Source organism: Vigna radiata, unplaced genomic scaffold, assembly GCF_000741045.1.
Source record: "Vigna radiata var. radiata cultivar VC1973A unplaced genomic scaffold, Vradiata_ver6 scaffold_437, whole genome shotgun sequence".
Lineage (NCBI taxonomy): Eukaryota > Viridiplantae > Streptophyta > Magnoliopsida > Fabales > Fabaceae > Vigna > Vigna radiata.
In genome coordinates, this window is record NW_014541976.1 from 74,446 (window position 1) to 96,418 (window position 21,973).

At 32.4% G+C, this 21,973-nt stretch overlaps 2 protein-coding genes across 8 annotated transcripts; both read left to right on the forward strand.

Annotated features, from left to right (window-relative positions):
* Window positions 1–1,939: 1,939 nt before the first annotated feature.
* Window positions 1,940–13,627, forward strand: LOC106778695. 5 transcript variants are annotated; one of them, XM_022776293.1, is made up of 8 exons: window positions 1,940–2,425; window positions 4,363–4,433; window positions 4,537–4,623; window positions 9,697–10,143; window positions 10,283–10,409; window positions 12,382–12,660; window positions 12,743–12,847; window positions 12,932–13,627. In XM_022776293.1, exons 4-7 carry the CDS (start codon window positions 9,701–9,703, stop codon window positions 12,788–12,790), a joined length of 897 nt encoding a protein of 298 aa, XP_022632014.1. In that variant the 5' UTR covers window positions 1,940–2,425; window positions 4,363–4,433; window positions 4,537–4,623; window positions 9,697–9,700; the 3' UTR covers window positions 12,791–12,847; window positions 12,932–13,627. The 5 variants fall into 5 exon arrangements, with proteins under 5 accessions (XP_022632014.1, XP_022632015.1, XP_022632011.1 ...); XM_022776294.1 differs by having other exon boundaries at window positions 4,537–4,603; XM_022776290.1 differs by lacking the exons at window positions 9,697–10,143; window positions 10,283–10,409; window positions 12,382–12,660; window positions 12,743–12,847; window positions 12,932–13,627 and adding an exon at window positions 5,013–6,351 and having other exon boundaries at window positions 1,940–2,217; window positions 2,327–2,425.
* On the forward strand, window positions 6,358–8,236 carry LOC111240728. Of its 3 annotated transcripts, none has more exons than XR_002666270.1 (3): window positions 6,358–7,318; window positions 7,396–7,880; window positions 7,973–8,236. XR_002666270.1 is itself a non-coding variant. In XM_022776295.1 (3 exons), exons 1-3 carry the CDS (start codon window positions 6,720–6,722, stop codon window positions 7,884–7,886), a joined length of 960 nt encoding a protein of 319 aa, XP_022632016.1. In that variant the 5' UTR covers window positions 6,358–6,719; the 3' UTR covers window positions 7,887–8,236. The 3 variants fall into 3 exon arrangements, 2 of the variants coding, with proteins under 2 accessions (XP_022632016.1, XP_022632017.1); XM_022776295.1 differs by having other exon boundaries at window positions 7,396–7,704; window positions 7,835–8,236; XM_022776296.1 differs by having other exon boundaries at window positions 7,396–7,704.
* Window positions 13,628–21,973: the final 8,346 nt, after the last annotated feature.

Consider the following 21,973-nt stretch of genomic DNA (forward strand, 5'->3'; position numbering starts at 1 on the left):
ATGAAACCCATCGTTTGATCAACACTTGAGTTATAACCTTCGGTTGACATCGTAACATAATTACATGATGTAATGTCCCAAATTCTAAGATGTTACGAGTTTACAGAAATTGGTAATATTACTAAACTTTATTATAATACGGAAATTATTTTACAAAAACCTTAATCTTTCAACATACATAATTTATTTAAACCATAATAGTTCTAAAAGTCTTGTTCAATTATATTATTTCAAAAGTAATAATGACTAAGGAAATAAAACAACTAAAATTACTTTGTTTCAAAAATTCTAAAAAAAACTTTTTAAAGAAACTCAAATATTTTTCGTTATCTCACGAATCTATCATGTCTCTAGAACATCTAAAATGTCATATGCTCACATATAACACATTATACGATCATCGTCGATAATTTCATTCACAAACACACAAATACAAACATGTATGGGGTAAATTATCAATAAAACAACCATAATAACAAAATATAAACATACTGAGTATATCAACAATAATCAAAGTAGTAACATCAATAGGAGTTCCTTAACCTCTGACATAACAATTAAATCACAATGCAATATTCGATCATTGATCTTTGATCTCTAACCCTTGACGTCATCACTAACATCTCACACATATAGACCCTTGGCCTATCCACTCATTAGCACATATGCTAACTACTTACCATAACTATTATAGGAACACCTCTATCACATAGCATCACTTGGAGCATCACAAGTACCATGATTATCATCATAGATAAACCACCATCATGACTATCACAATCATATTCTTTAGTTTCAATAATTATAATGTGGGCCCTTCAACAAATTAAAATTCTCTACACAATATACCTTTCATGACAAATATACCCTTAGCCATATTTATCTTAATTAGATCACTTTATAAAGTTGGCTAATAAAATATAATGGCCATAACATATTTAGTGATTACTTATATATATATATATATATATATATATATATATATATATATATATATATATATATATATATATATATATATATATATNCTTTATAAATTGATTGCTTAGGCAAAAAAATTTTGATAAGTAAACAGCGGACATTTAGGGTTCGACCTTGGCAAGCTGAATGAGTTTAGCTTATGGATATATGTGATTTGTGGTAGCTTCCTGATGTTGGTTACATTCAAGCTTAATTTATCATTCAATAATTATTATTAAAGACTTTGCCTCTATATTTTTAATAAAATAATATATTGCCACTATTAAAAATTTCATACATACTTTAGAAAAAGGGAATACCATGTAGTGAAGGGAAAAAGAGTACCAATTCTATGTAACTCCTTTGTTAGAAGATTGCAGATAATCTCACACCTCTAACATTCATAGCATTTTTCAATGAAGTTAAGAACATCCTTCCTTAAAGTCATTAAATAATAGCGTAATTAGAGAACTAAAATCGTCAAGCATCATGCACCTGAGTGCATTCCACAAAACCCTCGATGCATTTAGGAAGGGACATACTAAGCTTGGTTTCCATCTAAACAGTTAAGAAATAAAGAGGATAAGCCTCAGCAAAAGAGTTTATTGTTATGCATCATATAGAGTCACTACAAGAAATAATGAAATTGTATACGGACATTTATATACGGATCTAGATCCGTATATAAATCAAGTTTTATATACGGATCTTATGTACGGATTAGGGAATATTGGTTATCTACAAACATTATGTACGGATATTTATATACGAATTTGTCGTATATAAATTCCGTATTTAAATTTGGCGCGAGGTGGCGGGAAAGTTTTCCACTGATTTGAGCCGTATATAATGCCAAATGTCCGAATGTAAGTATATCCAAGCTTTAGCCAGGGTTGGGAAAATAATTTACTTAAAAAAATGAAAATAAAGTAGGTTAGAATAAGCTAAAGCAAACATTGAAGCTACTACTCTCAAAACCTTCGAGCTTTTCTCTCTTGCTCAAACCCATTGTTCTCAAACCCTCGACCTTTTCTCTGTCGAACCCTCTCGATTTCACATCTCCGTCTCGAGCCCTCTTCGCACTCGTTGTGCCTCTCTCGAGCCCTCTTCATTGTCGTTGTCCCTCTCTCGAACCCTTGGTTCTTCCCTCCTCTCTGTCCAACTATCGTAGCACTGTCGTTGTACCTCGTTCACCAAGAAATGTCCTTCATCAAAGACTAAAACTCTTCGGTGGCGTAGTTGGATTCTGAGAATCTGGTAAGTAAACCCTAATGGTTGGTAATCCATGAAATCGTTAAATGCTTGGTAAACCCTAATCCCTTTTTTTCTTTGTTTTATCCGTCACATTTGTGGTTCGGCTCGCAAGACGTAGTTAGAGGGTTTGCAGGCATCGATTGAGGCGATTGTGTGGCAGTTTAAGAAGATTGTTGGCAAGTTGCGAAGGCCCTTAGTGAAGGAACCAGAGGTGAGTGAAATCCTTTGCCATTAAATTTTCTTAGATGCAGAAAAATGTTGTTTTGCTTGGTTTGCTTAATTTGAAGATTGAATACTCAGTTCAAGTTTCAATACCGTAATGTTCTGTGCACCTCTAGAAGAGATTTATTGACATAAGTGATCAGAAATTAGTTTTATATTTTGTAGGTGAGAACTGAAAGCTAAAAGCAAAGATTCAGTCATGTTAAAAGTGATCATACTTACCTAAAATAAAAACTGCAGAACCAATGAAAAGAACTTCAAAAATCCGACCCATGTATGTCTACATATCTCATATTTTTCCTCTGAGACATCCTTTCTTCACTTCAATTTCCAACCTCCATTTCGTCTTCATAAGAAATGAAGTTCCAAATGACAGAGATGTTTGTTGAATCTAATTGCTTAATGTGAGAATACTTTAAATAGGGGTTTCCTCAATCTTCTGGCATGAGACTCAGCCTTTTCTATCAGTTTTGTAGTTATTCCCTTCCTCCGAAAATTTTCACGAACTGCCACATTTGATATGTATGTAATTCCAGTCCTGCAACGCAGTAATTTGCTTATATTCATCAATAAGGATCCACATGGCAAATTGTACATACCTTGTTTTTAAGGGTGATTGATTGTTCAAATAGTTTGTAAGATCATAACTCAATAACCTTAGTGATTGTTGAATAAGGTTTGATATATATATATGTGTGTGTGTGTGTGTGATGGCCAAAATGTTAGGAATTCAAGTTGAAAGTTCTATGTTAGATAAAAATGATAGTAAAATGAGTAGTATATAAGTAAAAGAATCTATGAATATATTGTGTTAAGCTTTTGGATTAAAAATGGTGTTTTGGTTTCTTAAATCTATTCTGTTAAGGTTTTGGATTTCTGCTATGTACTTGAATTCTTCAAATATTGTTTCATGGTGAAGCTACCTACAAAGCAAAGCTTCAATATTGACCTCGAAATTGGATTTTTGTGTGTTAAGGTAGAAATTTTATCAGTCAATTACAGACAAAAAATGAGCAATTTATTTAATCAATGTGTTTGGATGGAAGTTAACGTATATTTTGTAGAAGGTAACAGGATATTGCTTTTTGGTTTGAATGTTGACAATTCATTTAAAAAATATGTATTTTACAACATATATAATTATCTGTAATATGCTATAATACTCATTAATTTAAGTTTGTACTTCTCACACTTGCGAAGGAGGATCAAACATTCATGAACTAACAAGTTAGGTATGTTTGGTATTCAACCTCCTAATCCTGTCTTATTTACAATCTAATATAATATGCAATTCAACTATAACTTTATCCCATAATAATATATTATGCCAATTACACTTCAATTCAATCTATGTCTCTAATCTAAAGAAAAATACTCGTACACATTTTATGTAATCCTTTCGGTTTCTTATTTTCTAGATGATGTTTGAGAAATCGTTTGATTATAACAATATATTGAACAATTAAACATATAAGAAAAGGATAATCCAAATTTTTAGGAGGTGAAAAGTTAGATTGTAGTAATTAAAGTAAGCACATTTGACCCCTCTGCCACTTGTCACTCTTTGATGCAAAGTGGATAAAGTTATAGTTTTCTTGAATCTTCTCATTTTCTATTTCCGCATTGTTGTGGTCTTTGGTTTACAGTGATCCACTTTACCATACCATTAATATAAAAGCCAATACAAAATTATGGTGTAGGAAATATTTTAGATCCCTACGGTCTTCAAATGATTTTCACTTGTTTTTAATTCTGACTTGGTGAAGGTGGCCACGGTACTGTGAAATAAAGAGCATATAAGAAAACCAACCCAACGCTATTTGTAGGGGCTATATCCTTTGTCATTTCTGCCCACTATTTTACCTCTTTCTTTCTCTTATTTGAGCTGGATTAGAGGAGTTGACAGATTATTTACTCTATTCCAAGGTGCAGGACCTGATTGTGGCATTGTATATATTGTTGGTGGTTTTGATCTCTTTCATGCTGGTCTTGTGGAGGTATAATTTAAAAACTCTATTACATAAACCTAAAAGCACTCCTTTATTGAAAATCTGTCTCAGCTTAATAATATATTGATTGTAAGTTATTTTTAATTGCTAGGGATCTTGAAGCTTGCTAGTGTTTGCAACTTTGGGTTTCTTGTATTTGGTTGTTTTTAATTTCTCAAGTAAGTTTTGAAGACAAAAGGTAAGAGTATTGACAATTGAGTTTATTTACATTGAAGCATACCTATGTCATTCATAGAGTTTATTTACATTGAAGCATATATGACGAATATACTTAAAGACTCTGTAATTTTGATATACTATTTTGATGATTGAACCCTGTCTTAGCACAACTTCCCATAGTGAAACCCTTCTATATTTCAAGCTTAAAACAATATTGTACATAGTGATTTACATGCACAAAAAAAAATAGTAAGATAGACATATGTAGAAAAACATTATATGATGGAAAGAAGAGGACCTAAATTAATTTAGGTTATTCTTGACGAAGCCATTTGATAGGGCACGTGTCCTAACATAGAGACGTGAATTAAGCATGGGCTAATTGTTTTGTAATCGGTTTATGTACAGACCATGGAACGTGCTCCACCAAATCGTTCGTGGATGTACGATAGGTGTCATAGAGGAAGAGGTGCTTTGAAAGAGTCTTTTGTTTTGGGTGTTGAAGAGTTTATACGTAAAGCTTGTGAACAAGAACGTTATCGCAGAGATGGGGGTCTTCGATGTCCATGTGTAAAGTGNGATTGTACAAACATTCTGAACGAAAGAGTTGTTAAGGTTCACCTCTACAAGGTGGGTTTCAAGCCTAATTATTTCATTTGGGAGGATCATGGGGAAAGAATGCCAGAAGATGATGTACAAAATCATAAAAATTTGATGGGTGTAGAGACGGAAGGTGGTCCAATTAACCAATTTATGGCAATGGAAGACATGGTGCATGATGCTCTTAGGCAAAATGAGTCGTCCCAAGCATCTACTTCAGATAACATTGAAGAGAGTCCGAATGAAGAAACACAAAGGTTTTATAATCTATTATTGGATGCAAACAAGTCATTGTATGAAGGAGCAACAGACTCGAAATTATCAACGTGTGTCAGGCTATTAGCTTGCAAGTCAAATTGGAACATTCCTAATCAATGCTTAGATTTTATTGCAAAAATGGTTCTAGATGGAACACCCATCAAATCAGGTTTGCCTAAGACATACTACGATGCAAAAAANTGTGTATCAAAGTTGGGATTACAATCGCAGAGGATTGATTGTTGCGTGGATGGTTGCATGCTTTTCTATGATAATGAATATGGTAAGAATGATGGCGCGTTGCTTGAATGCAAATTTTATGGAAAGCCAAGATATCAATCACGTAAGACGGGAGCAAGTACTACAAAACAAGTTCCTGTGAAATCAATGTTCTATTTGCCATTAATTCATAGACTACAAAGAATGTATGCGTCAACACAAATTGCAGGACACATGACATGGCACTATGAGAACAGGTCGACAAATGGTGATTTGCGTCATCCATGTGATGGAGAGGCCTGAAAGCACTTTGATAGAGTATATCCTGACTTTGGTATCGAGCCACGCAATGTACGAATCGGTTTATGCTCTGACGGTTTTAACCCATATGTACAGACATCAAATATACCATATTCGTGTTGGCCAGTTATTGTTACCCCTTACAATCTTCCTCCAGAAATCTGCATGTCTAAACCTTACATGTTCTTGACATGTCTCATTCNTGGGCCATTCAATCCAAAGGTTGGCATAGATGTTTACTTAGAGCCCTTGATAGACGAATTGAAGAAGTTGTGGACGAGTGTCTTAACGTATGATATTTCAAGGAAACAAAACTTTATTTTGAGGGCCATGCTGATGTGGACAATTAATGTTTTTCCTGCTTATGGTATGTTGTCCGGCTTGAGCACTCGTGGTAAACTAGCATGTCCATATTGCATGGAGTATACAAAGGCTTTTAGATTATATCATGGGGCAAAAAATTCCTGGTTTGACTCCCATCAGATGTTTTTACCGAATGACCATGCCTTTAGGAGGAATAGAAATTCTTTCAAGAAGGGGGAAGTGGAGATGAATGATGCACCACCATATCTGACGGGAGCAGAAGTTTGGAATAGAATCAGGGGTTATCCTAAAATAACTTAAAATGGTGCACCAAGAATTGATGGATACGGTCAGTGGCATAATTGGACGAAAAGAAGCATCGTTTGGGATCTACCCTATTGGAAGGATAATTTGTTAAGGCATAATCTTGATTTCATGCACATTGAAAAAACTTTCTTTAACAACATCTTCAATACTATGATGAATGTTGCGAGGAAGACAAAAGACAACGAAAAGGTACGAATGGATATAGGTTTGTACTGTAGACGAAAAGATTTGGAGCTAAAAAGTCATACCAATGGAAACATGTACAAGCCAAAAGCAAATTATACACTTTCAGCAGATCAAACAAAACAAGTCTATCATTGGGTAAAAGATCTTAGGATGCCCGACAGATATTCTTCAAACTTGTCAAGGTGTGTTGATGTTAATAGGGGAAAGCTCATTGAGATGAAAAGCCATGACTGCCATGTGTTTATGGAATGCTTACTTCCCATAGCGTTTAGTTCTTTACCAACTCATGTTCTCAATCCCATTACAGAGATAAGTCATTTCTTCAGAGATTTGTGTTCTACAACATTGAAAAAGGATGACCCAGTGAAGATGGAAGAAAAAATTCCAATCATTTTGTGCAAGATGGAGATAATATTTCCTCCCTCATTCTTTGATTCTATGGAACATCTCCCTATCCATCTTCCATATGAGGCAAGACTTGGTGGACCAGTCCAGTATAGGTGGATGTACTTATTTGAAAGGTGACAATATGACATGTTATTGTTGAAATTACTTGGCATAATTAAAAAATTGTAACATGTCACTTTCGTAATTGTAGGTTCATGGGATATGCTAAACGTTCGGTTAAGAATAAAGTCAGGGTTGAAGGATCTATTTGCGCATCATACTTGCACAGAGAGACTACTCATTTTTGTTCCCACTATTTCAAAAACTTCATGTTAACACCAAAAAGCACTAGAAATGAAGTAAACACTGAAATAGAGAGCCTTCTAACAACATTATCAGTGTTTCACCAACCTGGTCGTCCTTCTGGGAGGGAATCAACACATTGGTTAAGAGATGAAGAATTGAGATCAGCTCATGTTCATGTTTTGATCAATTGCGATGAAGTTCAACCTTACCTTGAGTAAGCCTCCAAAATCCCAAATATTTCCAAAATATTTCATTTCATATATTTTTTGTTGTCCTTGATCCAATCTCGTCATACATGTCGACAACTCATTCTTACATACTTATCAACTATCTGAGTCCAACAGTTCAGCATACATACATTCCAATTTCCCATTATGGTTCAGGCAAAAAGTATGACTTCCAATCATTCTTACTCATTCATTTCTTCCTTAATTATTTAATCATAACATTATTCAATAGTTTCATATACTTTATGGTTGTAGGTTCATGATGAGCCTTTAAGTGTGAGGAACCAACATCTTAGAGATTTATCACTTGCTCCATTAAGGTGCGTAAAGGAATGNCACACCTTCTTTGCTAATGGATACAAATTTCATACCCATACATGGAGCCAGGGCAAGAGGACAATAAATAGTGGGGTTCATGTTAAAGGGGTAATAGAAGGAGGTCAAGATGATTTCTATGGTGTGATTAAACACATCTATGAGTTGGAATACAATTCAAAAACCACAGAAAAGAAAATTGTATTATTTTATTGCAATTGGTTTGATCCATCGAGAGTAGGTACAAGGATAGATTCAAAGTATGGCATTGTGGATTTTCGAATGGATAAAAGATACGTGTTGTTTGATCCTTTTATAATTGCACATAATGTACAACAAGTTTATTATGTACCATATCCTACATCACGCGCGGACAAACGAGGTTGGTGTGTTGCGATCAAGACGAAGCCTAGAGGACGCATTGATTCTAATGATGTAGAAATGGAAGTGCCATACCAAGTGGAGGAAATGTCACATGTTAATGATGTCATTGAAGTTGAAGAAGTTGTCTGATTACAAGATGTAAATGTTGGTCTTGAAGAAGTGGACCCCAATAATATTTCTTCATTTGAAGGGCAAAAAGATATAATTGAATCAGAAGAATCCAATGAAGAGGGAGAAGGTGAAGATGACAACGAAGATGAATTTCAAAGTTCTAGTACTGAATAAAGTTAAGGGCTTCTATTTTTTCAATTCTTATCAAATCCCAATACCTTCCATAGGCCTAATGTATTTTCAAACTCATTGCGTAGGAGTGTTTGTGCTTGTTATTGCTTATTATTGCAATGTCCTCCTCATGTGAATTAAACATGGTAGTGAATTACTTATGGAATTGTCAAAAAAGAAATGTTAAGGTGATAGAGTGATGAAAGTAATGTCGATGTCCTCCTTATGTGTTTTTTTTTTTGGACATTTACATTGTAATTGTCTTGACAATGGTGTTTTGTCGCTTGCCTTTGTAAGATGATAAATTTCAAGAAACTATCACTCTTGAAAAATGCATTTGAAAGAGATTTGTACTTTAAGTTTTTCGGTGCAATTCTTTTGTGAATTATCTATATTTATAAACAGATAAATGATGGAAAGATCAAACAAAAGATATTTAATTGAAAAAAAAATGTAAAGATTAAAGTTTAATAAAAAAAATCAATTACAAATATTCAAGTTTTTCTAGAAGTAAAACCTTTTTGTTAGTTACTTGTTTGTTGGAGCCTATATTGTATAGAGATGCGAAAATTTAAAATACATGAAATATGTTATGTTCTTGAAAGATGCATAAAACTGAAAGTGAATGCAATATTTCAACAACTAAAAAAATAGAAACAAATTTATTGGTAAGATAGGAAATATAACTAAATATATGATTGTGAATTTGAAATCTGAATTTGTACGATCTAAGTATGTAGTTTTGATTATAAATTAATTGGGGAAAATTCTATTAACATTAAAAGCTAATTTATGATTAAATGGGATTGAAAAGTTCCTTCTAACTCCTTTAAGGAAGATGTAATATGAGATGTAGCTCAAATATTGAATAAGGATTGAAACTTTTTTACATCAAGTGATTTATTTGATCTTGTTTCCATATTGCACGATAATTGTACTGAAACATTTTACTTTAGTAGAAACTGAAGTGTTATGACATTTGTTCATTGGACCTTCAGGAATATGGCATCAGGTGGTTCTGGCCCTCCTCTTCCACCTTCTGGAGCATTTGATAAGGGGAAGAAACCTTATGTAATGAAGTTGCTTCCAATATTCAATAATGAAATTGGTTCAACCACTCAGGCAACTACCCTTACCTCTACCTCCACTGGTAGATTTATTCTGAATCCGTTACAAGTTCCTGGCTTGACTCCCACTCCACACACATCTACACCTACCTCTCTTGCATCACCATTACAAGTTCCTGGCTTGACACCCACTCCATGCCAATTGCCTACTAATGAAATGACATCACTCTCTCCCAATGTTAGTTCTAACCCATCAACTCCTGCAAATATTGCACCATCACCTGGTACAGTGGATGCAGATCCACATTCCAGTTCAGCCGCCAATGACGACGAACAAGTTTCCAACAGTCTTCCAATGATTACACCCATTGGAGGAGGGTAACAAACAAAATTTAACTCAATTAATATATATATATATATATATATATATATATATATATATGTATGTATGTATGTATGTTTATATTTACATATGATTGTTGTATTATTCTAATGTTTGAGTTTAATTTTTGTTTAGGTTTTATCCAACAAGAACTGCATCAAAGGCAATCACAGCTACCATCAAGCAACAGTTTGATGAGCCTTGGCTAACATGGGGAGAAATCCCTAAGCCCACTAGAGATGTTTTCTTCGACTGTTTTAAGGTACACATTTTTATAAATTAAGATGTCATTTAGTAGAGAAAATGCCATCACTCAACTTACAAATAATTCATACAATACCGGTATTTAAGGATTAATCCTCTAATGCCTTAATATGTCATGTTGCTATGTTTGGTTGATACATTGTTGATTGCTCTGATATGTTATTGATTGTTGTATTTGGTTGTTGTTGATGAGTGCTATCAGTATGATAACTTTCATTTAGTTGTCTTTCTTTATGAAGAATGAGCGAAAGACCTTTGTTGATGTTAGGCAAAGGTTCCATGAGAAGAATTTCAGTCCTAACATTAGTATATAATTCTCAACCCCTTTAGAAAGCACATAACATACTCTAATTCCCTGTAATCAGTGTCAATCTTATTCACATCACACTAGCTGCAACACTGGCTCCAAGACAGAGATAAGATGATAGAGCATATGGAAAGGATCATCACAACGTAAGAGAAATATGGAAAACTGAATATAGAACTTCGATCCTTTGCCATGGACAACCTTAAGCATTAGATGCTAAATTCATATTATAAACACTTATTAATGAGTAACGATATCACCATCATGTTGCTCACCCTTTTCAAGGATCACTTTAACCTGATGTGAGTGGAAAAAATGTTAATTAAAAAATTCTCAAAAGAACTAACATGAGCCTTCTGCAATTAGTAATTAGTTTTTCAGAAAAACGTTAATTTAAAAATTCTCAAAAGAACTAACATGTTTCTTAGTACGTTTGGACCAACTGCATTGACTAATATATCTTGCAGTGTCATCCTACATATGACTAGNGTAAGAGGAAGCCTTTTCCTTGAAGTTGGAGTCAAAAGATCAAACTCACCGAACCTGAAATGGAAATAGGAAAAAGAAAAAGAAAAGAGTGACAACAAGAGACAATTTGTATACCAAACCACCTAAAACCTTCTGAGATAGTCAAAAACAATATATCTAAGATCTCAAACAAGACTTTTTCAACTACAAACCTTAAGAAGGCTCGGTTAACATAGTAACTAAAAAAATCAGCGTCCCCAGTACAGTGGTTTCTTTCAATCATATTCAAACACATATTGACTAGAATGAAAAATGCTAGCAACACAATCTTTTTAAGACAAGTTTTATTATTGATCAAAACTTATTGGAAATCATAAGATTTTAAGAATTGGATTTTACTTCCTAACAAATTACCACTCTCCAGATAGACCATCAGAAAAGCCATTAGTCCTATTGGCAATGACACAGACAACCTCCATTATCTGCCATGCCACACTCTTATCAATGGCTTCCAGCACAGCAAGGGCATTGCTCAAGAGTTGAATTGGGCCTTTGTTCCTACCTTCACCTCTAACAGCACTTAAATCCTTCTCAAACACCTTCACTGCATACCCTTTGTGCTTTGCAGCCAGAGCCAAAACAAGGCCACCAATGCCTCCACCAGCCACCAACACTCTCAGCTTCCTTTTCTCTTCCTTTGAACATGGAAGAACCATTCCATTCAATTCCCTCAAAATAAAAACTTTCATTCAAACCACAAAACTCCATCACCATGTAATAAAGCTTATCCAGTTGTTAGTCTCATTGTCTGTGTTTTCTTTCTTCATTTCTCCATCTTCCTTGCTTGCTTTGTTCTAAACAACTTCAACCTCTACTTCTCCACATTTTCTTATATAGTGATTATGAAATTATCTGCAATAATTGTTATTTGCTATTTATTACCTTATATCTGATATATTCTTCCATGTTGTGACATGTTTCCGCACCCTCTGATACACATGTGTTACACAAAAGATTTATATCCTGCGTTGACACATATACGGTTTTACATCACTGAGTTATGACTTATGGAAGTCTTATGTCAATCATGATTGATCTTGGATATGATAACATGCTTTGAAACTAAATTATTTATTTTATAAAGATTTTCATCTTCATTTCTACTAATTCAAACCTATTCTTTGTAATATAAAAGAGAAAGGTTTCATGGAAGCCTGAAGATGAGAACAAAGTCAAAAAAAAATTTCACACTAAGGCATCTCACAGACTCTCAGAGATGTATAAAAAAGCTAGAACTCTAGGAAACAAACCTAATTGGCTGGGGGATGATACTTGGAATGCTCTTCTGGAAAAGTGGAACATGCCGGTGTATAGAAAAAAGTGTGAAACAGCTAGGAAGAATCGGACATCTGAAAAGGGTGGTTGTTTGCACACGGGAGGATCTATTAGTGTGCATGAGCATGCTATTCGTTTGGTATGTAACTTATACATTTCATTTATTAAATTTGTAATCATAAACTTTACAAATATTTATTAACAACTCGTATTGTTTGCAGTTGCAGGAGCTTGGACGGTCTGTTCATGTTGATGAAATATTTCAATAAACACACATTTGTCAATCAACAGGGGACTTTGTAGATGAAAGGTCTAGGCGGACCCATGTATGTATCTACTAACTCTATCTCATTAAACATTGTCGGTTTTCAAAGCTTATTGTTTGGTGATAATATTTATTCCTTTAACAGGAACAATTTCAAGCCAAATTTTCTCAAATGAGATCTGAGAATGCATCTGTTGGTGCCTCCGCATGTAGTCCCCTAGACCTTGCGGAGGAGGAGAGATTGAAAAACCAATGCTGGTTAGATGTTGCTGGTGGAAGATAGAAGGGACGTGTATATGGCATTGGACATGTCAGTTCCACAGATGACTGTGTCGATAGTTACATCCGACAGACACAGGCATCTTCTTCCACTCAGGCACCAAATTCAGAAGTAATTAATAATCTTAAATCACAGGTACAACAATATGGCCAGCAGCTTCAAATGGTTCACGGCTTTCTTGGTGTCCTCCTTCCATTCCTTCCACCTTCAGCTGCTGCAGCTGCACAACAATTTTTAAACTTTCCAAATTCTGAACATCAAAATGAAGCAGCCAATGACCACCAAGGTCCAGACCAACAAGCTCCAAACCAGCAATCACTAGTCCAACAACCACCACCAGATCAACCACATGATGGAAATGATCATATGCGTCATTAGACATTTTATAGAACTTACTTTCTTATTGTTGAACTAATTTAGATGAAGCTTATGTTGTTGAACTGATTTAGATGAAGCTTATGGTCTTGAACTTATTTAGATGAATCTTTTCATACCTAATGTTTGTTATGTAAACAATACTTTTTGTGGATTAAGTGTATGTCTTATTTCTTTTATATGATTCAATAGTCAGCACTGCATATGAATGTGTTTATGTTTAATATCCAGGTCTGCATCTATAAATTGTGCTTATGTCTTAATTATCCAGGTCTGTATCGGTTTAAGTGGAATGGAACACAATTATATACGGAAATATTTGTAGAAAGGTTTATATAAATTATATACGAAAATATCCGTATATAAGTTATATACGGAAATATCCGTATATAATTATATACGGATATTTCCGTATATAACTTATATACGGATATTTCCGTATATAACTTATATACAGATATTTCCGTATATAACTCTACTTACGAGGGTTTTATATACGGATTTTGGGCCGTATATAAAACTCAATTATATACGGATTTTGAGTTTTATATACGGATTTTGGCTGTAGATAATTTCAATTTTTCTTGTAGTGAGTGATGGCTAGTGACATACCTTTTTAGCCTCTATAATATCACTTGGTAAGATGTCATTGATGATGAAGTTGATAATGGGAGTCATTCAGTAAGGATTAACTATGTTGACTTACATCGCATCCTTATGGTCCCAACTTTGTGTTGTCACTGTTAAATAAACTTAAATTAAAAAAAAAGGGATTTATTTGTTTATTTTGTCTATATTGTAGTAAAATAGGTGATTTTTTATTTTTCTAGGTTCGATCACAGTAAAAGCCAAGTAGGAGAGTTATTATTTTAAAAGTCCAATTAGGGAGATATTTTAGGGGCTGTTTTATTTTTTACTCGACGTCTTGTAAGTGACTATATTAATAACTTTTATCTCATCAACGAAGGTAGCACATATTTTACAAAGAAAATATATTCTTTTGTGCGTGAAGTTGTTTTAACAGTCACAATCTCTTGAATGAGCATTCGATGTTTTCCTTCTTTCTTAGTATTGACGAGCTTGAAAAGGACATTGGCACAATTGTTGCTTTCTCTAGGCAGTTGAGTAACATTGAATTGCTCAAACTATCCTATGGGATTTCTGGAAATGTGGTAATATTTGAGTTAGAGACTCTTTGGCTTAATATTCTCCATTTATTTGTCTGGTGACTAGTCGGGAGTCACTTTAGCATCTTAGCTATTTTACACAGAGTTCTTGTGCAAGTTTCAAATTGATAATAAAAGCCTTGTATTTAGCTTGGCTATTTTAAGTATTAAAATAGAATTGAATAGCTTATTCAATAATGATGTTATCTGCTCCATCCAAGTTGATACTTGCCCCAGTGCCTTTCTTATTTGAAGATCCATCCACATTACGACGAAGTGAGTTTTTCTCTATCTATGGTAGCTTGATGACGAAATCGACAAAAGATTGAGCCTCCATTGGGCCCTACTCTAAAACTTCAATCCAAACTCTGACAACTCGATGGACCAAGTATTCATTTACCTCACAAGCTCGAGTTTCTATAGTATTTGTTTTATGGGATAATTTGTGTAGATATTGATGTTGAGGCTACAGAAGTAACATTGATGCCCCCATGATGAGAAGATGAGTGTCAATAGTAATTTTTTTGTAGTTTGGTTTCATTCCTTGAGAAGTTTTATGCTCCAAATATTGAAATACACTGAATGTTGCTTTCAACATTCCTCTTGAACTAGTATTGAGCTAATTGCTTTGCATGAAACTGCTAAGGACATTATGAGTGTAGAGTGTGGGTAGAAACTGAAAAGTATGGGCAAAGATGAAATACCCTTCTTTGTTTGTTAGGACATTATTGCATAATTATCATCCCTCTAAAATTCCTTAGCTCCTTACAATAATTTGAAGAAAGGTGGCCTTCTCCGTGAGACAAGGAAGGAGTCTTGAGAGAATCACAAGCTTCCCATTTAGGCAATGGAGTTATTTCAAGTTTTGGGGGATCATTATACTAAGAATAATTGTACACTTGCCGGATTTCGCCTTGATATCGCACTGAATTATCATAAAGCTGAGAAACTTTCCTCCGTCTACCTAGAAAAACCCTTTTTCAAGGTTGAGATGCATGTTATGCATTCTCAATATGTGGAATACCATCTCTAGATGGGTAGAATGATATGTTGTTGTGGTCAACTTGACGACCATATCACTAACATAAATCTCCATTATGTTACCGATCACCTTTGAGAAAATCTTATCCATCAAATCTTGATACGTGACTTTATAATAAAAGTTACCTTTGATCATGAATGTTGTATTATCTTTGTCTAGAAGGTACATCCTAATTTAGTTCTACCTTGAATATTTATCAAGAAAACTTAGTAATTCAAAGCATGTCCTGTTGTCAATAAGCCTATCTATGCTTGACAACGGATAAGTGTCCTTATGACATGCAATGTTTAGGTTAATGTAGTCAGTACTCATCATCATTTGCCATTTTCTTTTTTTTACTAAATTGTATTTTCCAACCATGTGGTGTACATGATTTCTTTTATTAAGTCAGATTTAACAAGTTTTCTCCAAGCCATTGACTTGGCTTGGGATAGAATGGAAAGCTTGTGGCACATGAATTTTAGATATATGTCTAGCATATCAATTAAGCATCACGCAAAGAGATCAACATTCGTCATTAGTACTCTCTTTTTTATCTCGTTCTATAGGAGGTGACTTATTACATTATAGACACCTTGTGCATTGGATGGAAACCTAGTTAAAACTTGATCATTGGCTCACAAAATGTAGGCCTGCCTTTCTTGATTGGATTTTAGGTTGGAGGTATAACTCGTCCATGTGAGTTACAATGGTTTACTCTTCGACCATAGAAAAATGTGAGGGTATCTCCTCAATATGAAAGCAACGTTGGTTCTGGTAATTCAAAGACCTCATTTGTTTGATTAATGTCATTCATAGTGGGGATTTCAATGAGCAAGGGCAACCTTTAGGATGAGGGAATAACATTCACAAGATGCCTTAGGATTAACCTTTACAGTAATGATGGTCTCTCTCGCCTTCAGCAACAAATTTCATTGCCCCTAACTTATTAAGAGTCCTCCTCCTTAGGACATTACATGAAGTGTCTACATCCACTAAATATACTAGATTGTTAATGTTTCATACACTTCGAGTGTTCCAAACATCATAAGGAGATCGAAGTATTTTTGTGTATGTACTAAATATCACGAACGGATCGGAATAGGATTGAATTAGGTTGTTGGGCCTTAAACTTTTAAAAAGTCTACCAATATAAAAAAGAATAAATACATGGTTATGTCTTCATTATTTTTTAATCTTGGAATTTTAATTTGTTTTTTTACTTTAAAATGTTGTTTTAAATCTAAAATTTGTTATAATTGAATTTATAGAATATGATATGCAAAAACATATTAAAAATAACATTTAATTACAAGAATGAATTTTTGGATATTTTTATTTTAGTTAGAAATAATAGTTAATTGGACATCATTCAATTCTGGTACCTATTATTAAGGAATATTATACTCTCACATAACCAACTTCTTAGACATCTATTTTTAACTTCGATATTAATTTAACGTCTTCAACTAAAATGTCAAAGTTTTCTTTGACATTAAAAGTCGAAAATAATATTATTCATCAAAAAGTCATGATAATAGAACGATTAAAAACCATAAAGATTAACTTGTGTGTCCTCCTTCAACAAAGGTTTAGAAATAACTCGAAAGGACAGCTCTTGATCAGATAGCCGTGAATCTCTTTACATAAATGGTCCTTCATCTTGGCTAGGAACGGGATGAGATTGTGATGTGCCTTTATCTCCTAACTATGTTTTTTAAGAAATTGTAAATTGTGTGAGTATAATAGTAATTGATATAATTAAGTACTTCCTGTAATTGTATATTATAAATATAAGCTTTTTGAACCCATAAATTATAAATATATTAAATAAATTCTATTATATGAAATCTTTTCAAAGATAATTAATTATTATATTATATCAACATTTTGGTAACAACAAATCACTCTAAATATTTTGATATAATTAATTCAAAATAGAGCGAAATCCGCGTATATTGACTTAGTAATTCGAATATGTACGATTATATCAATAAAATATTGTGTAACTTAGTTCCAGATTAAGTAGGTTAAGTTATATCTAACGTTTATTTGATTTTAAATTAGTCGTTTGAATTAAATAGTTTATATGTGAACGTTTAAGAGTGACATTTATGTGAAAAATGCAAGACTCTGACTATTTCAATTCCTTTACTAATTTATTAACATAAATTGCAAATAATAATTATTTTAGAGTTTTTAAGTTTGATATAGTTGTTTGACGTGAAAATTAAATAACGTTTATCATATATAATAAGCTAATAACTTAATATATAAATTTGAATCATGTTAGGTGAATTACATTCTCATTGACTAAGGTTAGTATAGTCTATGAACAAATAATAATTTGTGAACTTATGTCTGCGTTACATGTTGAGTGCATAAGTTTACACATTACTGATTAATGTAGAAGCAAAGGTGTAATTTTAATGAAATGTTAAACTTTTAATATTTTTAAATTGAAAATATTTTACATAAAAAAAATGTTTGGTTTATATAGATAAAAGTCGACATAACTTATATTATTTTTCAAGATATATCGAAATTTAAATAATTTTAGCATTATTGTTTATTTTTAAAAAGTTTGATAAAAATAATCAGAATTATATGAATCTTCTGACAGTCAATCTCTTGAAACCTTATGAACAATGTATGAAAAAGTTTGATAAGAATAATCTTAAAACTCTTTAAAAACACTAATGTATGAACAAATCTTTTGATAGTCAATCTCTTGAAAACTTATGAAACGTTGATTTGCGAAAAATTTTAAAACACTATTCAATATTTCTTTTTATTGTTTTCCTGTGATTTAATTGGAGTGTTTGTGTTTTAAACAGAAACCCAACTTTTATTGTTTAAACACGAAACTTGATTAGACTTGAAATGGAAGGAAACTCAGTAAATTATTTCAAAATGTATTATCTATGCTCATATTCTAGGTGAGAAGGGAAAAAAGCTTCGTAACAAAGGAAAAATATACATTTTTTTATGTGTTAGTGAACAATAAAAACGTACAAATCGTAGAATTCTATTATCAAGAAAATTGTTATTAGTTATGATAGTATTTAAGGATCAATAGATGGGAAAAAAGCTTCATTACAAAGGAAAATATACATTTTTTATGTGTTAGTGAACAATAAAAACGTACAAATCGTAAAATTCTATTAGCAAGAAAATTGGTATTAATTAGTTATGATATAATATTTAAGAATCAATTTGGGAATTGCAATATAGAAAAAGTTGAACAGCAAGCAACTACAGACTCATCTTGATAGAGATAATGATATTAATGTAGGAAGCAAGAGTTGGAGAGTTAAAGAAGGGGAGGGAGAGGAAAGGAACCACAAATAATTAAAACCAACTGAACCAATATATATTAAATTTTTAAATATTATATAAATTATTTAATGATGTTTAGTTATATTATCGAAATAAGTTAAAATGGTTATTCTGGAAACAATTTTTCAAAGAAAATACTTTTGAAACTTTGACGAAATCTCAACACATTATCAAATTTAATATATTTCAATCAAATTCAAACACAATACATGAATTTCTGACTAATCAAAGTTTGAATCCGAAGTTGGTATGCGAACTTTGTTTTATTTTCATAAGTTGAAAATTAAGTTATTTGTTACAGCAGCACTGGATAACACCAGGAATCCATGCTACACATGAACCTGATCTGAAACCCATCCTATTACAGATATTACCACACTGTTTGTTACTAATACATTTGCCGTTTAGGCATTTTTGTCCTGGGAGGTCCCAATCTTCTGCTAATCCTGTAATTAATCACCACAAATATATATTAAAAAAAAGTTAAAATTCATTTGAAAAAGAAAACCTTGTTGGGTCATGCATATCCGAAATCTAGAAATTAATCTCCCACTAGTACACTATAAACACTAAGAGAACAAGAAAAAAAAATCACTTTTAACTTAAGTTCTAGATTGAAAATATGTGACATAAGAGATGAAAAGCCTATTTCTCCTTACCTGAAGAAAAAAGCAAAGCAAGGCATAAAAGCCCCAAAAGAAAAGTTTGGTTGATGCGAAAAACCATTATGCAGAATTTTTGTCACCACAGTTGCTTTCTTAGAAGACTGATGTTAAGACTTCAAAGGATTCAATGGAGATATATAGTGCCTCTACAATAAAATGCATAAAATTAATATATATTTTTATTTGCATAAATCTGTAAAATAATAAATAAGTATTAAATGTTAATTCTCATTTAATAGCATAATAACAAAATACGGCATTACAGCTGTATTTATTAGAAGTTTAATCTTTAAGGTTTTATTTAATACCTTTTATTTCAAATCGATGACAAATGTTTTAAAACAATAAATAAGGCTTACATTTAATAAGCTAACTCTTCTTGCATACCCATATCCTACCAAGACTTCGTAAGAAGCTTTTTCATGTTCTCTTCAACCTTCAAACCAATATATTCCAAGGTATCATTACAAGATGAGAGCGAATGCGTCTAAAAAAACCGTCTGACAACAATTAAGTTAGGAGTGTGCGTTAGCGAAAGTAATAAATGTTATAATAATAAACACATATTTAATTATTTCGTAAACCATATTATTTATAATACGTTTATGGATTCTATCTAACTAGATCTATACCACATAAATAATTATCATAACTAGTATGCTTAATACATATGCTAATACATTTTATCTACTAACTCATAGTTAAGCTTTACTATTATAACATGATGAGATGGAGGTGATTCCAGTCATCACAAGTGTTCATGGTTGTTCGAAATTATTTGGGTAGATATGGGTTGAGATCATCTCAATCATATCAGAAGCAAAAGTTTAAGTGTGTAACAAGAAAAATTGATATCACTAACATCTAAAATTTTAGGTCATGTGTAAAATTTGTTCGTAAATTAAAATTATCGATAATCAAAAATACATCAATAAAACTATTATCGATAAATTTTATTGACAGAACTATTTTCATTAGTAATTACTGACGAATTTTTTCGTCAGTAGTTCTCTCAGTAATTATTGAAAAATTTTATCGCTAAATCTATCGATAATGTAAATTTCATTTTTCGACCAATTTGTCTATCGATGAGTGAAATATGCATTATGAACGAATTTTTTTGTCAATAAGTGAAACATGCATTACCAACGAATTTTACCGACGAACAAATTTGTCGGTAAATGAAAAAATAAACGAAAAATTCTCATTTTTTTATCGACATGTTTTCCATCGGTAAGTGTAATGTGCATTACGATGATAATGATACCATCGATAATATTCTTCGATAATAATTCTATTATTAAAATTCGTAAGTAACAAAAATTTCGAGATCCGTCGATAGTTTCAAGAATTTTTGTATAGATCAAGATGCTTCATAGATATAAAAAACAAAAAGATCTTGGTCATTATGTGTCGAGATGATGTCTAGCAAGCTTGAGATAACTTTAAGTGTATGGATTAAGAAGATCTTGAATACATATAATAAACAAAAGGATCTCAGTTATTACAGATCGAGATTATGTTAAGCAAGCTTGATGTAATAATCACAAGTATATAGTCTAAGATAACCTTTTATATATATATAACACATTAATCCTTGAGACTTGATATGATCCAAATGAGAGTCTTAAAATATTGAAGTGTTTTAGATAGCATATATCATATGATGCGTGAAATGTAAAGAAAATTTCAGTTTTTTTTCGTCACTTTATAATAGCCCCAGAAGCAAAGAGAGAATGAGACTCGATGGAAATGCTATCGGGCTATTATGTTGTCAAAGTGAAACATTACCTCGAGAAGGGCAATGGTCTGAATCCATTTTCATTAATATGAGATGATCAAATAGTTGAAGTTGAAGGCATTGAAGATAAAAAGGAACCCTTTTTGCCTATAAAAGGGACGTCAGACTAGTGCAATATAGACTTATTAAGTCTGTGAATTTAAGTTTGTTCAGAAAAAAAAATAGACTTAAAAAATGTACGGTGACAGTTTTATAAATAATAGTGATATTTTTACATATGTTACTTTTTTAACAAACTTAAATTACTAATTTTACATCTGTTACTTTTTTAACAAACTTAAATTAGTAATTTTACATTTGTTACTTTTCTAACCAACTTAAAAATCTGTTATTTTTACATCTCTTACTTTTTTTCACAAACTTAATTTAATATTTTACATCTGTATCTTTTATAACAACTTAAAAATGTCAATAACCTACCCAAGTAGATTAACATTTTCACTTTCACTTGCTAATCCCATAAAAAAATTTCATTCTTCAACCTTTTCACTGCTCCATCTAGCCTTAACAACCACCACCAGCGGCAACAACAACGTTTTA